The sequence below is a fragment of the Vulpes lagopus genome, chromosome 3 (assembly GCF_018345385.1).
Source record: "Vulpes lagopus strain Blue_001 chromosome 3, ASM1834538v1, whole genome shotgun sequence".
In the NCBI taxonomy this organism is placed as follows: domain Eukaryota; kingdom Metazoa; phylum Chordata; class Mammalia; order Carnivora; family Canidae; genus Vulpes; species Vulpes lagopus.
This window is the reverse complement of record NC_054826.1, coordinates 139,152,244-139,174,392: the sequence shown is the minus strand read 5'-3', so window position 1 is coordinate 139,174,392 and position 22,149 is coordinate 139,152,244. Positions and strand designations below refer to the sequence as shown.

Genomic DNA, 22,149 nt, shown 5'->3' with positions numbered 1-22,149 from the left:
CTTTCTCTCTATCCAAGCCTTTTGGAAAAGGATTAGATATGAGTCCCTAATTTACGGGCCGAATTTTTTTGAGCTTTAAATCTGGGTTGAGGGCAGCCCTGGTGGCACAGCGGTTTAGCGCTGCCTGCAGCCCGGGGTATGATCCTGGAGACCCGGGATCGAGTCCCACATCGGGTTCCCTGCATGGAGCCTGCTTCTCCCTCTGCCTGTGTCTCTGCCTCTGTATGTGTGTGTGTGTGTGTCTCTATGAATAAATAAATAAAAATCTTTTTTTAAATAAATAAATAAATAAATAAATAAATCTGGGTTGAGTATCCTCTTCACTATGAATGGTCACTGAGCCAGAAAAAAAAATCAATAAATGCATAGATAGATATAAATACAGAGAAATTTGGAAAGGAAGTTAACCCAAATGGTAATTTTAAATAAAAATAGAGGTGATCAAATTCTATTCAACAAATAATAGTTTGGATTCCATATCGTAGCTGAATGGAAATTAGAAATAATGAGGAAAAAGAAAAAAATATCAGGGAGATGGATATTTTAAAAATCCCTTAGGAAGCATGTATCAAGCACCCACCATACCAAGCATTGTCTCAAGCTTTCTCAACTTCAGCACCGTTGATATTTTGGACCAGATAAGCTTTGTGGGAACTGTTCTGAGCATCATAAGATGTTTAGCAGAGTCCCTGGCATCCACTGACTAGATGCCAGCAGCAAGTCTTCAGGTTGTGACAACTAAAATGTCTCCAGCATTGCCAAATGTCCTCAGTGCGGGGGGGGAAATCACTGTCGGTTGAGACCCTCCCCCCTGGGCTATATATACAAAAATGGTGTCTGCATGCCAGTTGCAATTTTTGTTTTATGTTCCTTAAGAACAAGCAATCCTTAAAACCTTGGTGCATTATCTGGTGTGGAGCTCATTAGACCTCTTCTTCCATTGCCAGACTACCATCATGCCTTCCCCTCTGAGTTTTGACCCTGTGAGGGGGAGGCAGCAGGAGCCAGTTCCATACTCTGTTACTCTTGTTCCCGTCCCTTCCACTGGCATTCTGATGTCAGAGAGCTTTTCTAGAACAACAAATCTCTAACATTTATCTTTTGATGTTATTTATATTGTCCACAAATAATATACAGATATATCAAATCAACATGTAACAATAGGGTATAGAGTTTTGCATTGAAGTGAGAATCAGGAAATGCCATCTATCAGTAAGCATCTCTGGTAGAGGTTTGTGATTCTAAGCCAAGAGGCTTCCTTATTATCCTATATAAATGACAACTGGCTGTAACTAGATGATAAAGAACAGAAAAAGGATGTTTGTTTGTTTCTACGGTTTTCATAAACATGCCTGATGTGTCATTTGACTGCAACCTTATATTAAAGGGTCTTTCACCCAGTGACTTGAAAACCTTCAAAAACATTCATTAGCAGATACTTTGATGAGGTTAGCAGGCTTTCAACCTGATGCTCTTCCCATACTAGTCTAAAGACATCCATGAGAATCACGTGGCATTACATTATCCATCAGGCCTCTCCACAGAGGGAAGCAACTGCAAATACCAGTACATTTGACCAAAACAAACAAGAATCTGTCTCTGTGCCCCAGCTATAGAAAGGGGCAAAAACAGGAGGAAACTAGCATTTGCTGAATGCTTGCTATTTCTTTTATTCTTTGTTAAACCCTGTGAAGTAGTAACACTGCCCAGATCTATAAATGTTTAATTGCTCCAGAATTCAGTCCTTGGAAGCCCTGACTTTCTAGGAAATCTTATTCACTCCTATGGCTATAAGTACCAACTCCCAAATTTATATTCAAACCCAGACTTCTCTGAGCTCTTGACTTTTATATCTAGTTGTTTTAACCTCATCACCATAGACTGTCTCGAAGTTACCACATCCCCCACCAATCCCCTTTCTTCTCACTCCCAGATTTCTGTCTGACCAATTGTATTCACATCTTCCCAGTTATTCACAAACACTAGAATCACCCTTGATATCTCTCTTTCTCTCCCAGCCCACAAGTTATGTATCAACAAATCCTGACAACTCTTCCTTCAAAATATTTCCAGAATATCTAAAAAAAAAAAAAAAACAACAAAATATTTCCAGAATATCTAATCACTTCTCATCCTTCTACCAGCAACTGCCTGGAATAAGCCACTTTCATGGAAGTATGACAACTGACCTCCATGTTTCCCCCTTGCACTCCCCACCCCCAGTCTATTCTCCACACACCAGCCAGTGTAATTGGTTGAATTTCAGGTCATAACACATTTGTCCTCTGCTCAGGCCTCCCTCATGGTTCCCCAAAGGCCTCACTGTGCATGAGGTCCCATATGATCTAGTCACCTGCCGCCTCTCTGACTTCATTTCTCACCACTGTTCTCCTTCCCTGTGCTCTTACTTTGGGTTTGGTCATTACTCTTCCTTCTCTTGGAAGCACACTTCCCCTGAAACCCTCATTCATCCTTCTCTCGCTTCTTTCATGTCTTTGCTCAAATAACACTTTATCCGTTAGCCTCTCCCTGACCACACTGTGTAAATAATGCCCCCCCTCCCGAGGACAAAGTTTAGCCCTGGCCTCTTTTTGTATAGCTGCAAGTAGGAATCTTTTTTTTAATCACTCGAGGGATAGAAAAAAAAAAAAAAAGCAAAAAAGATGAATATGCAACAGAAATTGTATGTGGCCTGCAGAACCTAAGATATTTACTATCTGGCCCTTCATAGAAAAGGTTGCCAGCCCCACTGTGTCCTCCCACTAGAATGTAAACTCCCTGAAGGCAGGAAATTTGTTTTGTTTTACTATCATATCCCCAGCAGATAGGATTGTGCCTGGTACAAAATAGAGACTCAACAAATATTTTTATATGAATGAACGAATGAATGAGTGAGTGAATGAATGAATGAATGAAGATAAGCTTAGTAAGGTCTGCTGACTTGTCCAGGGTCACACAGGAAGTTGGAAGATGAACCAGTATTTAAACCCAGATCCATCTGGTTCCACAGGTGAATCATGCAGTCCAAGAGCCACTTGCAGCAATGATTGGAATGCCCTTGTTTTCTCAAAGGCACCTCATTAGACTTTACTATTGGATAAAGAACTCTGTGAGACAGGGTGTGGAAGGAGAAAGAGACACAGAATATTGCAGAAAACCTTTAATAATTATACCGTATTAATGCTTAGATCTGATATCAACCGTATTCACTGTGCTTTCATACACATCACCTCTTCTTGGCTTCACCAAATTTCTGTATAAAGTAAGGCAGGTACTCTGTTCTCATGGTTCATGTTACAAAACCAAGTTTCAGGGAAGTTAAAGGAATCAGTTCTCACAAATAGTGAATAGCAGAAACAGAATAATTCAGATCTATCACTTTCCACTCTAACAACCAACATATATCCCCATAGCTCTACTGATGGGCAAATGGATGGAGATAGATTTTACTAGGATAACAGATAGACCTCGGTAACTTCTAAAAAACCAAAATACTACACTTACTTGGAGTTCTATGATACCTGAGAAAACTTCCTTAGCTGCAAATAGCCAATCACCGATGGCCAGAGGCAGCAAGAAAGTCAGAACTTTGAAACTGTAGCAATGAGTAAGAGAATGGTCAAGCAGACCATACCCTGGGCTATTATTGGTGTGACAATAGCACAAGATTTTTGAGCTGCCATATCCAGAGTCAGCTTTAAGAAGGAAGCCAAGAAAATGGACAATTACCATAGCAGATGCAAATACCCATGGCTGTCACCTCCTAGACTAGCTGCTCTATTTAATCAGCCATCCCTTGAGGCAGCTGACTTTAGAGTTTAGGATATTTGGCTCAGAAACCACGTATTTCATATTTCGTGGCAGCCAAGGGTCAGCCTTACTAACTGCATTTGTGCCAGTGGCTGTGTTTTTATACAGGACAGAGCACATGACACCACACCCCAGTGTTAACTTGAACCTGACATGCAGCTGTACTCTGGTCAAGATTCCAGCTCAGAATGTTTGCAATAATCCAATTTTGAATGTCTGTCTCTTTGTCTTATAAATTCCCTTATACTTCATCAGGCCATGTGTGCCTTTTTTTTCCCCAGAAAATGAAGTCTGTGCAACAGCAGCAGCTGAGGCCACTATCCTATATTTTGTCCATTTCTCATCTCTACCCTACTCAATATAATATGGCACAATTCTTCGGAAACTGTGAAATTAAAATGAAGTATCATTTTCAGTCTTAATATACACAGGATTTTGAAGAGATAGTTTTGATTATTAAATTAAGCCTAAATATTATAATCTTACAAAGTGTTGATTGGCTAGAAAAAATAATTATAATGCTTTCTCCAAATAATTTATATGAAGACATGAGTAAGAAAAATTGATGAGCTATAAAATAACTATGGATGGACCATTCAGGAAAGGATGAACCATTCCTTCTGGTTCAACTTTAAACTTAAGTCTCTTTATAAAAGAAATTTCTCTAATTATTTGGAAATAACATCAGTAATTACAATGAGGCAAATGAGGCAAGTTTCAAACACTTTACTTAAGAATTCCTTCTGTCGAAATTTTTGTTTTAAACTTGAATTGAAGATTGTTAAATCAAAGCCAGGTGTTAGGTACCTTCCATGTACTAAGTATGATCGCTAGTGTGATGCTGTGTTCTTAAAAGGTATCTGGATATTCACATGCAATATTCCAAGGAAAGTGTTTATATGGAGAAGATAGACTTGGGAACTTTGCATTTGTACTTCCTGAAGCGATGAAAAACATTATCTTTCTGTTGTCAGAATTGAGAAAGAGATCCAAGATCTTGAAAAGGCTGAGCTGCAAATCTCAAACAATGAAGAGGCAATTTTAAAGAAACTAAAATCAGTTGAGAGGACAACAGAAGACATAATAAGGGTGAGCGTTAACATTTAAAATTATAAACCCCTCCCAGAATGAGTCCACAATTAGTATATCATTCTTTAAACTATATCCACATCTAGAATTCATGTTTTAAACTGTATTAGTCATGGAGAACTCTTTTTTCTTATAGTCTGTGAAGGTGGAAAAGGAAGAAACTTCAGAAGGTATGTTTTCGAGCAGTCTAACTATGATATTTTTTAATAAATCCATGGAAATTTTTCCCATTACTGTAAATATATCCTAAATGTATTTTGAATTAATAATAATTTTACAGAGTCAATCGAAGACATCTATGCTAACATCCCTGACCTTCCGAAATCCTATGTGCCTTCCAGATTAAGGAAGGAAAGAAATGAAGGAACAGAAGATGATGAACAAAACAGAAAAGGTATGTGGAAAATCTGTACCCAAAGGCAGGTTCTCCTTCAGATTTTACAATGTTAGATATCAGCAACTTGCTGTGACATCTGATGCTTCAGGTGAAGCAGTGGTCCATTTTACAAAGTTCCATGAGGTATTTGCATCACTTGCATAGGTATGGATAATGGGGTTATAGTACTCATGCTAACTAGGTAGGCACAAATAAGAGAAAGGCTTAAAAGAGCCAAACTCTTAAAAGCAAAGCTCTACTGCTTAAAAATCTCTATCCCCAAGTATTCCATCTAGTAGAAACTCTCTTGGGTCACTAAGATCCTTTATGAAAATGAAAGTATCCCCTTGAGAAGGTTAGACATGATTTAACCCCCATGTGGGAATGATTTTCATAAAACTTATACTTCAAAGCCTCTGGACAAAATGAAGGCTTACCTGGGAGCAGAAAGGGAAGCTTTGAAGTTTAGACTAGAAAAGAAAGCCACACTCTATATGTATCAAGCAGTCATCCATTTAAATATTCAACAAATATTTAGTGATCACATACCACATGGCAAGCTCAATTCTTGCAGTAATCATAGAGTGGTGAATAAAACAGCAATAATCTCTGCCCTCTTGGGGCTGACATTCTCAAGGAGAAAACAGCCCCTAAATTAATTACGTAAAATACATCATATTAGGGTGTGAAAATAAAGACTAAAGCAGAGGAAGGGGACAGGGAGAGAGGGGTGCTGTTTTAGTTGGGTGGCCAGGGAAGGCCAAGAACCATCAGGGGACCAAGGAGGAGGTATGAAATCCAAGATGGTCCAAAAAGGGAGGCAGGAGGTCACAAGAGAAGTAAGTGCTGCCATGTTGTCATTTGGCCCAGATTCCTATTGGCTCTTTTTTTTTTCAGAGAATTAATCCATTTTATTTTTTTAATAATAAATTTATTTTTTATTGGTGTTCAATTTGCCAACATACAGAATAACACCCAGTGCTCATCCTGTCAAGTGCCCCCCTCAGTGCCTGCCACCCAGTCACCCCCACCCCCCGCCCTCCTCCCCTTCCACCACCCTTAGTTCATTTCCCAGAGTTAGGAGTCTTCCATGTTCTGTCTCCCTTTCTGATATTTCCTACCCGTTTCTTCTCTCTTCCCCTCTATTCCCTTTCACTATTATTTATATTCCCCAAATGAATGAGACCATATAATGTTTGTCCTTCTCCGATTGACTTATTTCACTCAGCATAATACCCTCCAGTTCCATCCATGTCGAAGCAAATGGTGGGTATTTGTCATTTCTAATGGCTGAGGAATATTCCACTGTATACATAGACCACATCTTTATCTGTTCATCTTTCGATGGACACCGAGGCTCCTTCCACGGTTTGGCTATTGTGGACATTGCTGCTATAAACATCAGGGTGCAGGTGTCCTGGCGTTTCATTGCATCTGTATCTTTGGGGTAAATCCCCAGCAGTGCAATTGTTGGATCGTAGGGCAGGTCTAGTTTTAACTCTTTGAGGAACCTCCACACAGTTGGTGGGAATGTGAAATGGTGCAGCCACCCTATTGGCTCTTAAAACTCCAGTCATAAGGAATTTGCCTGAGCTGTGAGGCAGAGCTCAACTACCCAGCGCTCTTTAGATTGGTTGTTTTCGGTTGAGCTGATATTGCTCTATTTTTTTCCTCCTACCTGAATATTGGAGTAAAAGAGACAGCAACAGGAGGCAGGAGGAAAAGCATGTGATTCTAGCCTTCCTCCCCGCTCTGGATTGAAACAAGCTCCCTGCTGGGAGAACTTTAGAACACTCCTCTGTAATTTCGGCAGGCTACTGGTCCACACAGCAAGGATGTAACTAAATAAAATATACCGTGCTAGGCCTTTTACCTGTTGTAATGCCCAAGGCCATGTATTCCTCCCAACAAAGAGGTCTGTTGCCTCCCATTGAATAATGTAAGAATATAATCCGTCTTGTCAGATTTATTAGTTACAAATAGAATATTTTTTGGTTTCCCAATGAAGATCTTTGCTATTTGGAATCATCAGCTTCTCTTCTGCAACCAGGTTTTCAATCCCATTTTGCAGTATTTCCGTGCATCCTTACATAGAAACCTATGTCATTACAGGGTTGACCATTATACAACTAATGAATAAAATCAAAACTTTTAAGAACCAACAACAAAATCTCACATAAGAGAATATCAAAGAGGGACACCTCAATGGCTTAGTGATTGAGCATCTGCCTTTAGCTCAGGGCGTGATCCCAGGGTCGGGGATTGAGTCCCACATCAGGCTCCTTGTAGGGAGCCTGCTTCTCCCTCTGCCTGTGTCTCTGTGTGTCTCTCTCTGTGTCTCTCATGATTAATAAATAAATCTTTAAAAAAAAGAATATCAAGAGCATAATTAGCATAAAAATACACTGTGAAAGCAGGCTACTTCATAAGAGAAAAGTTTAATTAAATCAGAGATCAGGAAAAAAAATTAAAAATAAATAAATAAATAAATATAAAAATAAAAGATCAGAGATCAGGGGCACCTGGGTGGCTCAGTGGTTGAGCATCTGCCTTTGGCTCAGGTCATGATCCCAGGTTCCTGGGATCAAGTTCCGCATCAGGCTTCTCACAGGGAGAAGCTCTTCCCTCTGCTTATGTCTCTGACTCTTTCTGTGTGTCTCTCATAAATAAAGAAATAAAATCTTTTAAATAAATAAAAGATCAAATTTCTCTCTCAACAGCTTTGTATGCCATGGAAATTAAGGTTGAAAAAGACTTGAAAACTGGAGAAAGTACAGTCCTGTCTTCAATACCTCTCCCATCAGATGACTTTAAAGGTACAGGAATAAAAGTTTACGATGACGGGCAAAAGTCAGTATATGCAGTAAGCTCTAATCATGGGGCAGCATACAATGGCACCGATGGCCTGGCACCAGTTGAGGTGGAGGAACTTTTGAGACAAGCCTCCGAGAGAAACTCTAAATCCCCAACAGAGTATCATGAGCCTGTCTATGCCAATCCATTTGGCAGGCCTACAACTCCACAGAGGGAAAAGGTAACTCCTGGTCCAAACTTTCAAGAAAGGATAAAGATGAAAGCTAATGGACTAGGTAATGATATGAATGAATCCATGCTCAAAATGGACAATGGGCTTTCAGAGGAGAGGGACAACAGCCTCAATCATATCAGCCCCGTTCGGCCAGTACCTCAACCCCGATCAATGACTCAACAAGCAGAGGAGATGCCGCACACCCAACAAAAGAGGCTGATGACTCCTTGGGAAGAATCAAATGTGATGCAGGACAAATATTTGGCCTCTCCAAAGGCAAGACTGAGTCCCAGTGAACCACTAGCTGGGAAGTCAAACCACCAGGATTCTTCTGCTTGCCAGGAGGATGAGGAAGATATTAGATATAATATCGTTCATTCCCTGCCTTCTGATATGGCTGATTCAGAACCTGTGACGATGATTTTCATGGGGTATCAGCAGGCAGAAGACAACGAAGAAGAAAAGAAGCTTCTGACAGGGTATGACGGGATCATCCATGCCGAGCTGGTTGTGATTGATGATGAGGAGGAGGAGGCTGAAGGAGAAGCTGAGAAACCATCCTACCATGCCGTGGCTCCCTGCAGTAAGGTTTACCAGCCTGCCACACCAACACCACTTCCTAGAAAGAGATCAGAAATGAAGCCCTATGAAAACACAAGCCACAGATCTCCCCACAAAAATTCCATATCCCGGAAAGAGCAAGAAGAAAGCTTAGGCAGCCCTGCTCAACAATGCCCACTTGACGTTCAGATAGCTGGAGACGGGACCGAAGACCCATCCTTAACAGGTAATGAGAATAACAAGGCTTGCCACTGCTGTTTAATCGTGTGACAATCTTCCTTTTGCATTGTTAACAAATCCTTTTGCTTTCAGCTTTTTTTTTTTTTTGATCACCCACAAACTAATACACGCTAAGGGCTTTTTTATTGTTATTATTCATCTGACCTGAATTATTGTTGCCATATCTAAAGTAAGTCACTTCGAAAGATAAAATGAAAAAACTATTGTTGCCTTATTTGGATACTGCATTGATTGACCTTAGAAACTTGAAATTTGTCTTCTGTCACAGTGTGGTACTGTTTGTAAATGTGTTTGGATCACTAATATGTTGGGTCATCTACATCATGTCTTTTCCCACCAGAATCTGAGGCCAGCTACTTGTTTGTGCCTTTTATTTAAACTTCTTACCTAAGTTAACAAGTTGCCTTAATTTTGCAAGGAAAAAACAAGAAACAAATTTTATTTTCAGTGTGATATTTTATTACTTTGCTATATCTTGTTTCTCTATACTTTTATAGTTTAACTTTATTTCCTTAATTTTCTACATTTTAAAACAGAATGTCAATTTATCTTACATTACCTATAATATTTAACTTTCCATAATCTTCCTGAACTTAGTGATTTTTTTCTATTTTATATATATTCACATTTCTCATTCTCTATAAAGTTTTATAGCTATCTAGCTTTTTTAGTATTAAATGGAAAAAGTAACACTTTTTTCTAGAAAAGTAACCGCTCATCAATTTAAATTCCTTGTTATCACTTGAATATTATATCCTATTTCTCATTTACAAAAAAATAAATAATTAGGAGCCTGATAAAATCAAGTATAATAGCTGTACTTAACGTTAGCTAAAGACCTATGTCAAATTACCCAGACATATAGGCTCTGGATGTGTGAATGGGATAGTAATTTTAATGTTTCTAATGGAAAGATTCTTGTTAAAAAGCAGTAAATATTACATCCCAGCTAATTCAGCAAGCAGAACCTGATAGTTCTATAGAAGTGTGGCAGTACTTGCACAATTCAGGAAGGGTTCTTCTGCAACCCATATGCCCAATACTGGATTGCCAATAATACAATAAAATTAGCCTCTTCCATTCTTTTAAGTAAATTACACTTACACCAAAATTTTAATTATCTGGAGAATTTCTAACCTCTTGGTAAGTGTACAGTTATCTTCCTAAATCAGAATTGAATGGTGTGTCCCCACAATGAAAACCTACTAAAATGAAAACCTCCTTTCCGTTTTGAGAATGAATTTAGTTTGCTGATCAAATTGTGCATCTTAAATTCATTTTTCAAACAACAACACAGTAGACGTAGAAAAGATAAACACACTGACTATGGTCAAGAGCAGGAACATTACCAAGCATAAAACCTTCCATCTTTTACCTTGGATGTTAGCCACCTCCTCCCAAATGCCCTTACTCCTTCTCCCCTACCCATGTCAACACATTTACCCCATAGAAAAAGACAGGAAGTGACTAACATTTCCAGACAACACTAATCATGCCACTGAACTAACATAATGAAAACAGGAAGACCTTTTCCAGACAAAGTAACAATACAAAGTTCCGTACTATCAATCAAAGCATATTATAAACAGAATGCTCCAAATTCCTTACCTTCCATCATGATATTGTTTTACATTCCTGTTTTCCAATTCATGGATCACAGAAATGATATTTTTCTAATGGGCTTTTAAAATAAGCATACCATATTGACATATGGATCACAGAAATGATATTTTTCTAATGGGCTTTTAAAATAAGCATACCATATTGACATATGTCCTCACCCTCACAAGGCACCCATAGAAATATATAGCCACCTATGCAGTTCAATTTCACAAGCACCACATAGGTTGAGTGTCTCCCCCAACACCCCATAAATGCTTCTTGACACCTGAAACTCGATCATTTCAGTAAGTTCCTTTATTCATGGTCCCCTAGTAAATATAAATATATTGGTAGGCATAATAATTAAGCATTATTAGTCTTGGTGTAAATATTGTTATGAGAGCCTTATCTAAGAGCAATTTTGAACTTGGAAAAGAGCACAAAGGAGAAAGAAAAAGGGGGGAAAGTGGAGCTTGGAGATCCAGATGTCTTAGTTAAAACCCTTGAACAGGTTAAGACATGACAAGAAAATTCAGCAAAGTTATGTCCATCTGCTAATGTAAATATAACAAGATCATGTTCTAAAGTACAGCTCAATGCCAGATACATCCACCAATGAGTGGCCCCAATAACTTTTTACTGGGATTCCACTACTATTCCCACCAACTAGGCAGCTGGCTTTCTTTGGTAGTCCTCACCAACCTACTCTTGTACTTCTAGCTCTGTTCACCCCTCTTAGATATGTCAGCAGCATTTCAGGGTGATGGAGGTAGGGAACTTCAGCTCCGAGGGATTCACACGCTTCTGGTGTCAAAATTGCCAATGTGTAGCAATCATTAGGAGCCAAGGAATACTGAGAATAAGGAGGCAAGCTCTCTTCCACCAAGTTCAACGAGCCAAAACTATGTGTCTGAATTGCTGTGGGAGGAAGAAGTAAAGAGCAGAAAAGAGCAGAAAGGAGAAATAAAAGCAAGAGCTGATGGCCCAGATTCTTTTTAACCTGGTATCCCTTCCTGTTGCCAATATACTCTAGCTCCACACATCTCCTTGAAACCCACACCATCTACTTGCCATAGGTCTAAAGAAAAAAAAATAGCAGATTCTAGCAATCTAGAATTCTTTTTTTTTTTTCCCTTAAGAAATGGGACAATGAGCTACTGCATTACCTCACTCCTGAGGATGTGCACATCTAGGATGTCCTTCAAGAACTCCATTAAAACAAAAAAAAACTCTATTAAATGTCCACAGCACAAAGGCTGTGTCTGATCTCCTAAATCTCAAGTTGAGGAATAACTGTAAGGAGGAAGACTTTGTCCCTGCCATAAAAGAGACCTTTTAAAAGTCCCTTAAAATGGACTTTTCCCCTGCCCTCTTTTTTGTTATGGCCAAGGTAGATATCCATAAAATCCAAGAGTAGAAAATATAAAGCTTTGCCTTCTGCCTTAAGTTCACCTCCTGCTGTAGAAATACAGCCCTCTCCTCAGGCTTCACCATCCAACATCTCCTGGCAGTAGACACCATCTTCCTGGCTACAGAGCAAAGGAAATTCTCTCAGTTGGTCCTAAATTCGAGAAAATATTCATGACTCTGACATTAGAAATGACCATTTCCCATAAGGTTCCACAGGAAAGAACGCTCCTTGACTTCTTTTAAATGAAAACATTTCAAATAAGTAGAATAAGAATAAAAATTACCATAGTCTTGTTACAGTATTGGATCCCTCCATCCCTTCTCCTATTTGTGAAAAAAGAGCTCCTTAGAGATGGGGGTCATTTCATTTGTTAATACACAACTAATTATATGGCTGAAAAATGAGAGAACTGTAGTGCCTTGAAAGCATCTTTCAACTTTTGAAACATGACCAAGGCAGCCATACTCTAAAGTCCTAAGTATTAAAGGCATGATACCAGAACACTGGAGGAGTGTTATGAATTCTAAATCTATAAAAATGTTTTCTACATCACATTTATCATTAGCAGTGGAATATGCTCAAAAGATATATTGTCTTTTGAAAGTATACTTATATCCTGACAAAGACATAATTTTATAATTACTCCAACTCTTAATAACTGGTCAACATTTTTTCAACTCACAAAGAAATATGTTTTTGTCCTTCTATATCCAAGGATGCAGCTCCTTGGGTAAGCAAGTTGGATGACTTAAATGATAACTCAACCATGAATTAAAGTTTATGTCAATGCTTTTCTTATTTTTAGTAGTGCATAACTCAGAAATATGCACAAAACATAGTCATTGATGTGTAGGAATTTATCTAAAGCTAATAATGAAAATCGCACATTAATCTATATTTACTCAACTTATGCTGTTTGTCCTACTAATTTTTCTAATCTTTATAGAAATTAGGTTCCTTCTAGTTCTGAACCTGCTTCAGCCCTAGTTAACCATAGCTTATTATTTCTACTATTTTTTTGTGCTACTAAAACAATGCTCACATTGTTGGATAAAATCATCTGAGGTATGTTTCAAACTTTCCTGCATTCTATGAAATGGTCATTTAGAGTGAAAACTAAAGCTTTTTTTTAATAACTATTTTTTTTAATTTTCAGCTTTAAGGATGAGAATGGCAAAACTGGGGAAAAAAGTTATCTGAGAGGTGTATCATCTACCTAAACATCCTTTGGAGAAGAAACTAAGAAACATTTGCCACCTTCTCTTCTGGGTATTTTGTTTCTTTTTTCCTGAGACTCCAGAAATTATAATTATAGCCATATTAAGCCATGTGAATAAGCAGTACTCATTATTTGTGGGGAAAAAAAGTCCCAAAAAAGCTAGGGAGAACAAATGCTTAACTTTTCCAGTTACTTGACACAATTAAGTGGTGGGGGAGAAACCAGCATATTTTTATTGTATTGATACCAAAGCATTTCTAATAAGAGTGTGTTAAATTTAAAAATAAAGTTATTTAAAATAGCCTGACTATATTCTATTAACCAACATGGTAATTTTGCTAATACAAAGACTGAAAGATCATAGGAAGCCATTGCAACCTCATCACAGAAATATTCATCTTCAACCCCAACAAGTAAACATGACATCCCAAATCTACAAGGCATTAAGACAACCACATCCTCCTGCTAAGGACCAATGGATTTGGTAGAGACTTCAGACTGCACCCATCCCAAAGGTGCATGTCATAATTATCCTCATATTTTGGGAGTAGATTTGTAGTATCTTGATAGCGTTCATGACTTTGTACATGATAACTGACACATTTATTATTCTTGAAGTATTTTTTCTTTCATTCAGTTCAGTGTGAACTCCATGGTGTAATGACTAATTATGACCTAAGGCTATTAGATGGAGGACTTCCTGTATTCTTGAGGAATACAAATCTAGTCTAATGTTTGACCAATCCTTGTAAATATGTTAGAAGCCTAATTTTAAGACTTAACAAGAATGTGTACAGCCCGTCACCTCTAAGCTTTCTGCCGAGATGTTAAATCCTGATTTGAAAAATATTCCTATGCCAATTCTCTCCTACTCCACCTTATTGTACTGTCCTCCACCCAACACTCTTAAAATCCATCTTCACACGTCTTCCCCTGGATCAGGCAAGTGCATATTATCCAGGTCCTGCAAGTCCTTCAGTAAATAGTCTGTTTCTTCTCAGAGCAGAAACTGAATTTCTCTGGTGAAATTATGAGACCTTATCTTGGTTATTGGTGTGGAGGCAATGAGAGACAAAAGAAGCAGATCCTGATGAGGACAAGCTTAAACCTGCCAAGCATCAACCTCAGATGAATTGTTTGCAAGGGGCAGTTGTTCTCTAGCATAAGAGAATGCCTCTCTCTGCTGGCCTGGAATCTGGGAAATCTGGAGGTTCAAATTTCAGAGACACTGTGACACAAACGACCCTATCCCAGGTCCAATGGTCCCATTCCTTCCCTTTCATGGCTCTGACTTTAGCATAAGTGACTTGTCAAACCTGCACATTCTTTTGTAGGTCTGCCATCCTTGTGATTAAAGCATTGATTTTTGGTTTTGATTGTTTGTACACAAATATTTATTAGAACACTGCCTGGCACCTAGTAAGTGATCAATAAATGAATGAATAAATTAATGGATGGTTCAGAAAAGAAAAGATAGAGTCTACGAGGGGGCACTGGTAATACCAGCTGGCCTCAGGCAACATAAACCAGAATCTGGCTGGCAGATCTCTGGCCCCTTGCCACGGGTCCTGGTGCATAAAAATAGCCCAGCGTGGCCAAAAGATACAGAAGGCTGGACTTGGCCTTTTATCAAGGGGTGAAGCTAGAGCTGCTGTGGAATTGGTTGCCAGGTGAGCAGAGGGGGGCTGCAGAGCAGGAACTGGTCAGTCAGGGCAGTTGCTAAGAAAGTGTACTACCCCACACTCTAACCCACCGACTCCTGTGCTCAGCGAAAACGGAAGTGAGGTGCCTTCTTGTGACTCTTGCCTCACAGCATTCCTCCAGCACTTTCTATTGGCAAAGCGTAACATTGTATCAGCTGGCAAAAGATGTTTACAGGGTCAAGATCACGAATCGGGGCAAAGGATGTATTTGGAAATGAAGCATTAAATGATGATGATGAAGATGAAGCATTAAACTGGCACAGTCCATCCATTTTTCTACTCGAATATTTATCCTTCCACATACATTTGAACATTCGAGAAACCAAAAAACAACTACATCCAGTAAAATGTAGCTACCTTTTATACAAAGATTTTACCCTCTCCCCAAAAGGAGACAGATACTCTCAAGAATCCTTGCTTGTAGCCACAGCTAACTATGTTAGACATTACTTTTTTAAGACTTTATTTATTCATGAGAGACAGAGAGAGAGGCAGAGACACAGGCAGAGGGAGAAGCAGGCTCCCCGTGGGGAGTGTGGTGCGGGACTCAGTCCCAGGACCCTGGGACCATGCCCTGAGCCAAAGGCAGACACTCAACCACTGAGCCCCATAGGCATCCCTGGACATTACTTTCAAGAACAATTTTAGATTAACAGAAAGATTGAGAAGATAATACAAAGTCTCCATATGCCCACACCCAGTTTCCCTTATAACTAATTTCTTACATTAATTGGTATGGTGCACTTATTGAAATTAAATGAACCAATAATGATACATTATTATCTCATAGTTTATTCAGATTTCCTTAGCTTTTACCTAATGTCTTTTTTTGTTGTTGTTGTTGTTCTAGGATCCCACACAGAAAACTACATTACTTTTGTCAGGTCTATTATGCTACTCTTAAAAATTTCTTGTTTTTGATAACCTTGACAATTTTGAAAATTACCGGTCAGGTATTTTTGCAGGATGTCCCTCTGTTGCAAATTATCTAATGTTTTCCTCATGATTAGAGTGGGGTTGTAGGGAGAAGACCACAGAGGTAAATTGACATTTTCATTGCATCATATCAAGGGTACATATGTACCTTACATATATAAGGTACATATATGTCATATGTTATATGACATATATATTATATATATAATATTATACATATATACACACATATATAATAACCATTACATTGGTGATATTGACCATGATCTCTTGCTAATGTGATTGTCAGGTTACTCCATTGTAAAATTATTTTATCCCCCTGCCTGTATGCTTTGGAAAGAAGTCACCATACACAACCCATACTTAAGACAGCAGGGAGTTAGACTCTTTCTCCTTGAAGGTAGGGAGTACCTATATAAATTATTTCAAATTCTTCTGCACAGGAGATTTGTCTATTCTTTCAATTTATTTGTATACTCAATCATTAACTTAAACCAGTATGGACTCATGAATGTTTACTTTACACCGGAGTTATAATCTAACTCAACACAATTTGTTGCTCAAATATGTTTCATTTTGGGTCATTTCCGTTGGTTCTTCTATACCTTTGATGTATACCCATAAATGCTTTGAACATGAGATGTCTTTCCATTTCATCAGATCTTTAGTTTCTTTCAATGATGTTCCGTACATTTCAGTGTACCAGTCTTGCATTTCCTAAGATTTATTCTTATTTTATTCTTTTTGATGTTATTATGAATGTAATTGTCTCCTGAACTCCACTTTCAGATTGTTCATCACTTGTGTTTGGAAATGCAGTCAATTTTTATACATTGATTTGGCATCCTGCAACTGCAACCATCCTGAATTCATTTGTTCTAGTAGTTACTGGATTCCTTAAGATTTTCTATATATAAGATTATGTCATCTATGAAAAGTGATAGTTTGACCTCTTCCTTTACAATCTGGATGCCTTTTATTTCTTTTTCTTGCCTAACCGCCCTTGCTAAAATCCCCAATACCATGGTGATGCAAAACGGTGAGAACAAGCACTCTTTCTTGTTCGTGATCTTAGAGGGAAAATGTTCAGTCATTCACCATCAAGTATGATGTTAGCTATAAGTTTCTCTTAGATGACTTTATCAGATTCAGAAATTCCCTTTTATTTCACATTTGTTGAGTGTTTTATATCATGAATGATATAATATTCTCTTTAATTCTGTCCACTTTTTCTTCATGTGTTTTTGAAGTCTTGTGGTAGGAATATATACATACTTATAACTGCAGTGTACTCATGATAAATGAATGCCTTAGTCATTAAGAAAGGTCTCCTTTTAGGACACCTGCGTGGCTCAGTGGTTGAGCGTCTGCCTTTGGCTCTGGGCTGCATCAGGATCAAGTCCCACATCAGGCTCCCTGTGAGGAGCCTGCCTCTCCCTCTGCCTTTGTCTCTGTGTCTCTCTGTGTCTCTCATGAATAAATAAATAAAATAATTTTTTTAAAAGAAGGGTCTCCTTTTATCTCTGATAATATTCTTGGCTGTAAATGAATTTATCTAGCATAAGTACAGATATTTCAGCCCCCTTGAGCTTACTATTTCAATGGTGTATCTTTTTCCACTCATTTGCTTTCAACCTATCTACCTCTTTCTATTCAAATCACATCATGGGTTTTCCTTTTTTTACTAGTCTGACATTCTCTGCCCTCTAATTGGAGTATTTAGTCCACTAGTGTTTTTTTAAGTTTTTTAATCTAAATTCAATTTGCCAACATATAGTATAACATCCAGTGCTCATCCCATCAAGTGCCCTTCTTAGCTCCTGTCACCCAGTTACTCCATCCCCCTACCCAACTCCCCTTCCACAACCCTTTGTTTCCCAGAGTTAGGAGTATCTCATGGTTTGTCACTCTCTCTAATTTTTCCTCACTCAGTTTCTCTCCTTTCCCTTAAAATGCCTTTCACTCTTTCTTATGTTCCATGTATAAGTGAAACCATACGATGATTGTCCTTCTCTGATTGACTTTTTACTCAGCCTGATACCCTCCAGGTCCATCCATGTCAAAGCAAATGGTGCGTATTCATCCTTTCTGATGGCTGAGTAATATTCCACTGTATATATACACCACATCTTCTTTATCCATTCATCAGTCGAACAACATCATGGCTCCTTCCTTAGTTTGGCTATTGTGGACATTGCTGCTATAAACATTGGGGTGCAGGTGTCCCGGCATTTCACTACATCAGTATCTTTGGGGTAAATCCCCAGTAGTGCAATTGCTGGGTCGTAGGGTAGCTCTATTTGTAACTCTTTGAGAAACCTCCACACAGTTTTCCAGAGTGGCTGTACCAGTTCACATTCCCACCAACAGTGTAAGAGGGTTCCCCTTTCTCCACATCCCCTCCAACGTTTGTTGTTTCCTGTCTTGTTAATTTTCACCATTCTCACTGGTGTGAGGTGGGATCCATTGTGGTTTTGATTTGTATTTCTCTGATGGCAAGTGATGCGGAGCATATTATCCTGTGCTTGTTGGCCATGTGTCTGCTTTGGAAAAATGTCTCTTCATGTCTTCTGCCTATTTCATGACTGGATTGTTTGTTTCTTGGGTGTTGAGTTTGATAAGTTCTTTATAGATCTTGGATACTAGCCCTTTCTCTGATATGTCATTTGCAAATATCTTCTCCCATTCGGTAGGTTGCCTTTTAGTTTTGTTGATTGTTTCCATCACTGTGCAGAAGCTTTTTATCTTGATGAAGTCTCAGTGCATTTTTGCTTTTGTTTTCCTTCCCTTCATAGATGTGTCTAGCAAGAAGCCGCTGTGGCTAAGTTCGAAAGATTGTTGCCTATGTTCTCCTCTAGGATTTTGATGGATTCTTGTTTCACATTTAGATCTTTCATCCATTTTGAGTTTATCTTTGTGTATGGTGTAAGAGAATGGCCTAGTTTCATTCTTCTGCATGTGGCTGTCCAATTTTCCCAGCACCATTTATTGAAGAGACTGTCTTTTCCAGTGGATAGTCTTTCCTGCTTAGTTGACCATAGAGTTGAGGGCCCATTTCCGAGTTCACTATTCTGTTCCACTGATCCATGTGTCTGTTTTTGTGCCAGTGCACACTGTCTTGATGATCACAGCTTTGTAGTACAGTTTGAAATCCGGCATTGTGATGCCCCTGCTCTGGTTTTCTTTTTCAATATTCCCCTGGCTATTCAGGGTGTTTTCTGATTCCAGACAAATCTTAAGATTATTTGTTCCAACTCTCTGAAGAAAGTCCATGGTATTTTGATAGGGATTGCACTGAAGATGTAAATTGCCCTGAGTAAAATTGACATTTTCACAATATTAATTCTGCCAATCCATGAGCATGGAATATTTTTCCATGTCTTTGTGTCTTCCTCAATTTCTTTCAGAAGTGTTCTGTAGTTTTTAGGGTATAGATCATTTACTTCTTTGGTTAGGTTTATTCCTAGGTATCATGCTTTTGGGTGAAATTGTAAGTGGGATTGACTTCTTAATTTCTCTTTCTTCAGTCTCATTGTTAGTGTATAGAAATGCTACTTCTTTCTGGGCATTGGTTTTGTATCCTGCCACATTGCCGAATTGCTGTATGAGTTCTAGCAATCTTGGGCGGAGGGGAGTCTTTTGGGTTTTCTATGTACAGTATCATGTCATCTGTAAAGAGGGAGAGTTTGACTTCTTCTTTGCCAATTTGAATGCCTTTATTTCTTTTTGTTGTCTGATTGCTGAGGCTAGGACTTCTAGTACTATGTTGAATAGCAGTAGTGAGAGTGGACATCCCTGTCGTGTTCCTGATCTTAGGGGAAAGGCTCTCAGTGTTTCCCCACTGAGAATGATATTCAGGGATGCCTGGGTGGCTCAGTAGTTGAGCATCTGCCTTTGGCTCAGGGCATGACCCCAGGGTCTTGGGATGGAGTCCCATATTGGGCTCCCTGCAAGGAGCCTGCTTCTCCCTCTGCCTATGTCTCTACCTTCTCTGTGTCTCTTATGAATAAATAAATTTTTTTAAAAAATTATATTCACTGTGAGCTTTTCATAAATGGCTTTTATGATATTGAGGAATGTTCCCTCTATCCCTACACTCTGAAGAGTTTTAATTAGGAATGGATGTTGTATTTTGTCAAATGCTTTCTCTGCATCTATTAAGAGGATCATATGTTCTTGTTTTTTCTCTTATTGATGTGATCTATCACGTTGATCTTTTTAAATTTTGTTTATTTATTCATGAGAGACACACAGAGAAAAGGCAGAGACATAGGCAGAGGGAGAAGCAGGATCTATACAAGGAGTCTGATGTGGGACTTGATCCCGGGACTCCAGTGTCACGCCCTGAGCCAAAAGGAAGTACTTAACTGCTGAGCCACCCAGGCGTCCCTATCATGTTGTTTTACAAGTGTTGAACCACCCTTGCATCCCGGGGATAAATCCCACTTGGTCATGGTGAGTAATCCTCTTAATTTACTGTTGCGATCCTATTGGCTAGTATCTTGGTGAGAATTTTTGCATCCATGTTCATCAGGGATATTGGTCATAATTTTGGTGGGGTCTTTGTCTGATTTTGGGATCAGGGTAATGCTGGCCTCATAGAAAAAGCTTGGAAGTATTCTGTCCCTTTCAATCCTTTGAAACACCTTTAGTAGAATAGGTATTATTTCTTCTTGTTTGGTAGTATTCCCCTGGGAAGCCATATGGCCCCGGACTTTTGTGTCCTGGGAGGTTTTTGATAACTACTTGAATTATTCTTTCAAAGAACCAGCTCTGGTTTTGTTGATCTGTTCTACAGTTCTTCTGGTCTCTATTTCATTGAGTTCTGTCCTAATCGTTAATACCTCTCTTCTTGTGCTTGGTTTAGGCTTTATTTGTTGTTCTTTCTCCAGTTCCTTTAGGTGTGAGGTTAGCTTGTATATTTGAGATTTTTCCAGTTTTTTGAGGGAGGCTTGTATTATGATGTATTTCTCTCTTAGGACCACTTTTGCTGTATCCCAAAGATTTTGAACAGTTGTCTATTCATTTGCATTAGTTTCTTTCAAAAAGATTCCATGAATCCTTTCAATTCTTCTCTAATTTCCTGGTTGACCCATTCATCTTTTAGCAGGATGCTCTTTAACCTCCATGTGTTGAGTTTCTTCCAAATTTCTTCTTGTGATTGAGTTCTAGTTTCAAAGTACTGTGGTCTGAAAATATGCAAGGGATAATCCCAATCTTTTGGTATCAGTTGAAACCTGATTTTTGACCCAGTATGTGGTCTATTCTGGAGAAAGTTCCATATGCACGTGAGAAGAATGTGTATTCAGTTACATTAGGATGGAATGTTCTACATATATATGTAAAATCCATTTGGTCCTGTGTATTATTCAAGACCTTTGTTTCTTTGGGGATGTTGTGCTTATAATATCTGTCATTTGTAGAAGGTGCTGTGTTGAAGTCTCCTACTATCAGTATGTTATTATCTAATTATGTCTTAACTTTAGTTATTAATTAACTGATATACTTGGCTGCTCCCACATTAGGGGCATAAATATTCATGATTGTTAGGTCTTCTCGTTGGATAGACCCTTTAAGTATGATATAGTGTCCCTCTTCATCTCTTACTGCAGTTGGGATAAACTTTAATTTATCTGATATGAGGATTGCTACCCCAGCTTTCTTTTGAGGACCATTTGAATGGTAAATAATTCTCCACCCCTTCACTTTCAGGCGGGAGGTGTCCTTAGGTCCCAAATGAGTCTCTCTTGTAGACAGCAAATAGATGGGTCTTGCTTTTTTATCCAGTCTGAAACCCTGCATCTTTTGATGGGATCATTTGGCCCATTCACGTTCAGAGTAACTATTGAAAGATATGAATTTAGTGTCATTGTAATACCTATTCAGTCCCAGTTTTTCTGGATTGTTTCTTTGGGCTTCCTCTTTCTTTTACAGGGTCCCCCTTAATATTTCTTGCAGAGCCAGTTTGGTGGCCACATATTCTTTCAGTTTCTGCCTATCCTGGAAGCTCTTTACCTCTCCTTCTATCATCAATGACAGCATCACTGGATAAAGTATTCTTGGCTGCATATTTTTCTTGTTTAATACCCTGTATATATCAAGCCAGCCCTTCCTTACCTGCCACGTCTCTGTGGTGAGGTCTGCTATTAATCTGATATTTCTCCCCCTATAAGT

The 22,149-nt window shown here is 38.7% G+C and overlaps 1 protein-coding gene across 1 annotated transcript in view; it reads left to right on the top strand.

The window, feature by feature from the left end:
* Nucleotides 1-13,637, top strand: part of PALMD (palmdelphin) — a 49,756-nt gene extending 36,119 nt beyond the window's left edge. Inside the window, exons 4-8 of the mRNA XM_041749162.1 lie at nt 4,785-4,899; nt 5,036-5,069; nt 5,180-5,293; nt 7,996-9,090; nt 13,274-13,637. Coding sequence (XP_041605096.1) covers nt 4,785-4,899; nt 5,036-5,069; nt 5,180-5,293; nt 7,996-9,090; nt 13,274-13,317 — 1,402 coding nt within the window. The 3' untranslated portion in view covers nt 13,318-13,637. The remainder of the gene's footprint in view (nt 1-4,784; nt 4,900-5,035; nt 5,070-5,179; nt 5,294-7,995; nt 9,091-13,273) is intronic.
* Nucleotides 13,638-22,149: the final 8,512 nt, after the last annotated feature.